Raw genomic sequence first — 388 nt, forward strand, 5'->3', positions numbered from 1 at the left:
GGGGGTGGCCCCCCCCCCCCCAGCCTCCAATGCAGGGACAGGCTGAGGGACCAGCCCTGGGGATGCTCCAAACCCCCTAGGGAGAGCCGAGGTGGGGGGGGCTTCAATGGGGTCCGGAAAAGTTCAGTGTCCAATGGCATGGCCGGTACCACCGGGGTTAGGACAACGCCACGACCCCGCTACTTTCATGGGGGCTGGCGCAGTTCAGGGCCCCCCCAGGGATGGCACCGGGCACTGGGGGAGGCCAAGGCGGGTTCGTCCCCTACTGCCCCGCGCCGTAGGGCCAGTTGAAGGTGCTCCCGGACAGCAGCATGTCCCTGATGAGGGTCTCGATGGGGGTCTTGCCCACCAGGCGCATGAAGAAGAGCTGCGAGATGAGGGGTGCGGG

At 67.8% G+C, this 388-nt stretch overlaps 1 protein-coding gene across 1 annotated transcript in view; it reads right to left on the reverse strand.

Moving 5' to 3' along the window:
• Nucleotides 1-262: 262 nt before the first annotated feature.
• Nucleotides 263-388, reverse strand: part of NR2F6 (nuclear receptor subfamily 2, group F, member 6) — a gene marked incomplete at its 5' end in the record, with an annotated part of 2,554 nt that continues 2,428 nt past the window's right edge. The window contains 1 exon segment of the mRNA XM_010191561.1: nucleotides 263-384. Coding sequence (XP_010189863.1) covers nucleotides 263-384 — 122 coding nt within the window.

Source organism: Mesitornis unicolor, unplaced genomic scaffold (assembly GCF_000695765.1).
Source record: "Mesitornis unicolor isolate BGI_N332 unplaced genomic scaffold, ASM69576v1 scaffold36569, whole genome shotgun sequence".
NCBI classification, from domain to species: Eukaryota; Metazoa; Chordata; class Aves; order Mesitornithiformes; family Mesitornithidae; genus Mesitornis; species Mesitornis unicolor.